This window comes from Camponotus vicinus, unplaced genomic scaffold (genome assembly GCF_025532165.1).
Source record: "Camponotus vicinus isolate PSW18456_S1 unplaced genomic scaffold, iyCamVici1.0 SCAF_2, whole genome shotgun sequence".
NCBI classification, from domain to species: Eukaryota; Metazoa; Arthropoda; class Insecta; order Hymenoptera; family Formicidae; genus Camponotus; species Camponotus vicinus.
Genome location: NW_028141956.1, coordinates 5,027,179 through 5,030,925, shown reverse-complemented (window position 1 = coordinate 5,030,925; position 3,747 = coordinate 5,027,179). Strand labels below are relative to the sequence as shown.

Genomic DNA, 3,747 nt, shown 5'->3' with positions numbered 1-3,747 from the left:
TGCAATCTTTCCGAGTCTAACTTCCGATCGAAGCAACTATTGGATTGCACGTTATCAATAGAATGTATTATATTATGGAGAAGATTAAAAATTTTCGACAAAATTTAAAAGTTAAAAATTCGGAAGAATTATTTTTCACGAAGAAAGGCGCATCGATTATTAAAAATGCGAAATATATTATTACATGATCGTATGATTAGATGAGATATTACATCGACTAACGTTGTCGAAGTAATTGACTGGCGCAAGATTGATATTCAAGTGTTTTGATAATATACACGATGAAAAATGTAAAAGGGATAGTTTTTTCCTGTTTTAACATTATTTTAACTGTAGAAAAAAGAAATAATTGTAGAATAAAGCCAACTTAAAGTAATGACATCCTTAATTAACTCTAAACTTGAAGCGATTTGTAGTGTTTTATCAACAATTAATTCGAAAAGATATATAAATTTTTAAAATGTTTATAACGTTTTGTTAATTTTGGAAAAATTCAGATGTAATTTTGAAAATTAAATACATTTCTTGATAACAAAATCTGTAATCGTAACATATCTTCTTATATTTAAAAATGGAAAGTTTCCATATTATTTGTAAATATTAGATATAGACATATATATATAATAAATTACATTATCCCGTAAAATCAAAATATCAAAAAATATATATTAGTGTGATTTTTTGTAATTAATGTAATTCTTAATAAAATTAATATATAATTCTTATATACTGCAAAAAATCATAGGTAATATTTATAATAAATATACAGATATTATATAGTTAATTTTTAGATTTTAAATATTATCTATATTTACATCGAAACACGCGCATTATATTCGTTGGCATAAAGATGCACAGCACTGCTTCAACATTTCGTAATCGGAAATTATTTCGGAAACGTTAAAATTCTAAAGTTTCACAATAGAAAACAAATTTAATAATCGCATTATTGATCGCATAAATTAATTGTTAATATATTAAATGAAGTGAAAAAAATATACAAATCGCATTTCAAGAAAATTATAAAATAATATAGACATAAAAATTTTTATAAAATTAATTAAAAATTCATAGGTGAAAATTAATCTTTTCTTAATATTTTCTAATATCATCATTAATATCATTGATATTTTTTCATAAATTGATTATTCATATATGATTTATATATACAGTACCAGCCAAAAATATATCACCTTTATGTTTTTTGAGGATAACTTAATTTAAAGTGCATATATATATATATATATATATATATATATATATATATATCTCTCTATTTAGTCACATATGTTTTAATAGTACGTATACTAGGTTACTGAACAGTAGACTTTTCATTCAATAATGAAAACAGCAATTTAAAAAAAATTAATTAAATATATGCATTTTGAATTAAGTTATCCTCAAAAAAACAAAAAGATGATATATTTTTGGCCGGTACTATATATATATAAATCATATATAATTTTATAAATATTTATAATTAAAGTAGATATAATTATAAATTTATATACACATATATAATTTTATAAATTTATATATATATAATCTTTATATATTTTTTTATAATTTCTATATATATTTTACATTTATATATTTTTCTTTTTGTATTGAAAGTATTCTACAATCACACACCACACTGTACAATATAAAATAGAGAATACTATGTCAAAACGTATAGTTTACTAAAGTACTAATTACAACTTACATATTTTTTATGCATTGCCAAGCAAAAAGTACAAACTTGCGGCCTTGTCGAATAAACGCCGCTATTTTCCAGGAGACGTGAGCAGGGTTGATCTATGGCACCCGCGATGAGTATAGCATCCAAATGGCTAATGTAACTGCTGGCCAATCTTAAAGTCTCTATTTTCGATAGCTTCCGGTCAGCCGGTTCCGTTGGAATCAAAGTTCTCAGTACGCTGAAAGCCGTGTTCACGCTGCACAAGATCATAGTTTTCAATTGTGTGTTTGTATCATGTATGATCGCTACGTTCATTACATCTCGTTCATTATATTTATGTTAAATAGAAGAAGAATTTGAAGATAAATTTGTATTCTTATCGAAAGAGACTTTGTATGTGAAAATATACACACGTCAGTTCTCTAAATCCTTCATCTTTGCACAATAGAGAATCGATACTTTCCACTCTTCTTCAAACATTTTAGCTTATGTATTATCTGTTACTCGTTTCCCGATATTAAAAAATTTTAACTGTAAATGCAAAATGTTTTTCACCTATGAGTGCGATCCCTTTCTCGAGCGTTTGCTTGGTATCGCTGTTTCGTTGTCTCTTCTTTACGTGTTGCCATATTGTTAGACACAGAACCTCAGAATAGACTATTTACGAAAACGCTGTCTTTATCAATGAGCAACTGATTCACAGTCTCTTTCCTTTCCTCCGGAATATGAAATTTCCTCATCTCTGGTATGTTACGCACGCTTAACATCCCTCAGTTCCGCGTGTCGTTCTTCTCCTCCCTCTCCTTTCTCTTACTCCCTCTTTTTCTCAGTTAAACTCGACACTCATGTGAGCCGCACATGTGTAGGATCAGGAGCGGATCTTTTCTCTGTCTCTCTCTTTTCCTTTCGGTACTTTCTTCCGTCTCTTCTTTTTTTTCTGGTATTTATTATAATATGCAAAAATTGCGGCAACGAAGATATAGAAAAAGCGCAGGAAGTATAAATAAATTATGATTACATAAATATTATATATTTTGTTTGTGTGTGTGGTAAATGTATTATTTAATAATTAATTCATCATTGAAATCTGCGAGAATATCAAAATGAAAGTCAGTTATATAATCTAGTCCATATTTTATTACATATTTCATCGTTATTTTCTCGCATTTTCAAAAATTTAATTTACCACTTATATAATTTGTACATATATACAGGGTGTCCTAGACCACCCGTACACCCCTTTTCTTTCAAAAACTAAGCATTTTAGAGAAAAACGTTTTCGACAAAAATTGTATGGTTTTAAGGGGAACATAAGATGGTGTCATTGGTTTGACCTTGGATGGCATCGTTAAGGTGAGGTCAAGGACACCTTTAATTTCTTAAACAGAACCACCTATTTTTTATTGCATATTCTTATAGCTTATGTCGAGAGCTTTCCAAAACACTATAATAAAGTATTTTTTCAAGTACTTTTCGAGTTATAAGGCTTGAAATAATTTCTTAATTTTACATAAACCATAAAATATCTAGTAAAATATTCATTTTTCGATTATCTTATCTTAATACTTTTATGTACAAAATAATGAGAGGAATCGATTGGTGTAAAGAAAACACATAATTGTTTCGAAAAAAAAATGTAATTGTTAATTGCAAATTACATTTTTTTTTTCGAAACAATTTTGTGTTTTCTTTACACCAATTAAAGTAAGATAATCGAAAAATGAATATTTTACTAGATATTTTATGGTTTATGTAAAATTAAGAAATTATTTCAAGCCTTATAACTCGAAAAGTACTTGATGAAAAAATACTTTATTATAGTGTTTTGGAAAGCTCTCGACATAAGCTATAAGAATATGCAATAAAAAATAGGTGGTTCCATTTAAGAAATTAAAGGTGTCCTTGACCTCACCTTAACGATGCCATCCAAGGTCAAACCAATGACACCATCTTATGTTCCCCTCCAAACCATACAATTTTTGTCGAAAACGTTTTTCTCTAAAATGCTTAGTTTTTGAAAGAAAAGGGGTGTACGGGTGGTCTCGGACACCCTGTATATACAGGGT

The 3,747-nt window shown here is 27.7% G+C and overlaps 1 protein-coding gene across 1 annotated transcript; it reads right to left on the bottom strand.

Moving 5' to 3' along the window:
• Nucleotides 1-772: 772 nt before the first annotated feature.
• Nucleotides 773-3,330, bottom strand: LOC145966786 (basic helix-loop-helix transcription factor scleraxis). The gene is given in 5 exon segments (XM_083091154.1): nt 773-833; nt 835-875; nt 878-908; nt 1,706-1,964; nt 2,228-3,330. Coding segments are annotated over 5 exon segments (453 nt in total). The 5' UTR covers nt 2,311-3,330; the 3' UTR covers nt 773-794.
• Nucleotides 3,331-3,747: the final 417 nt, after the last annotated feature.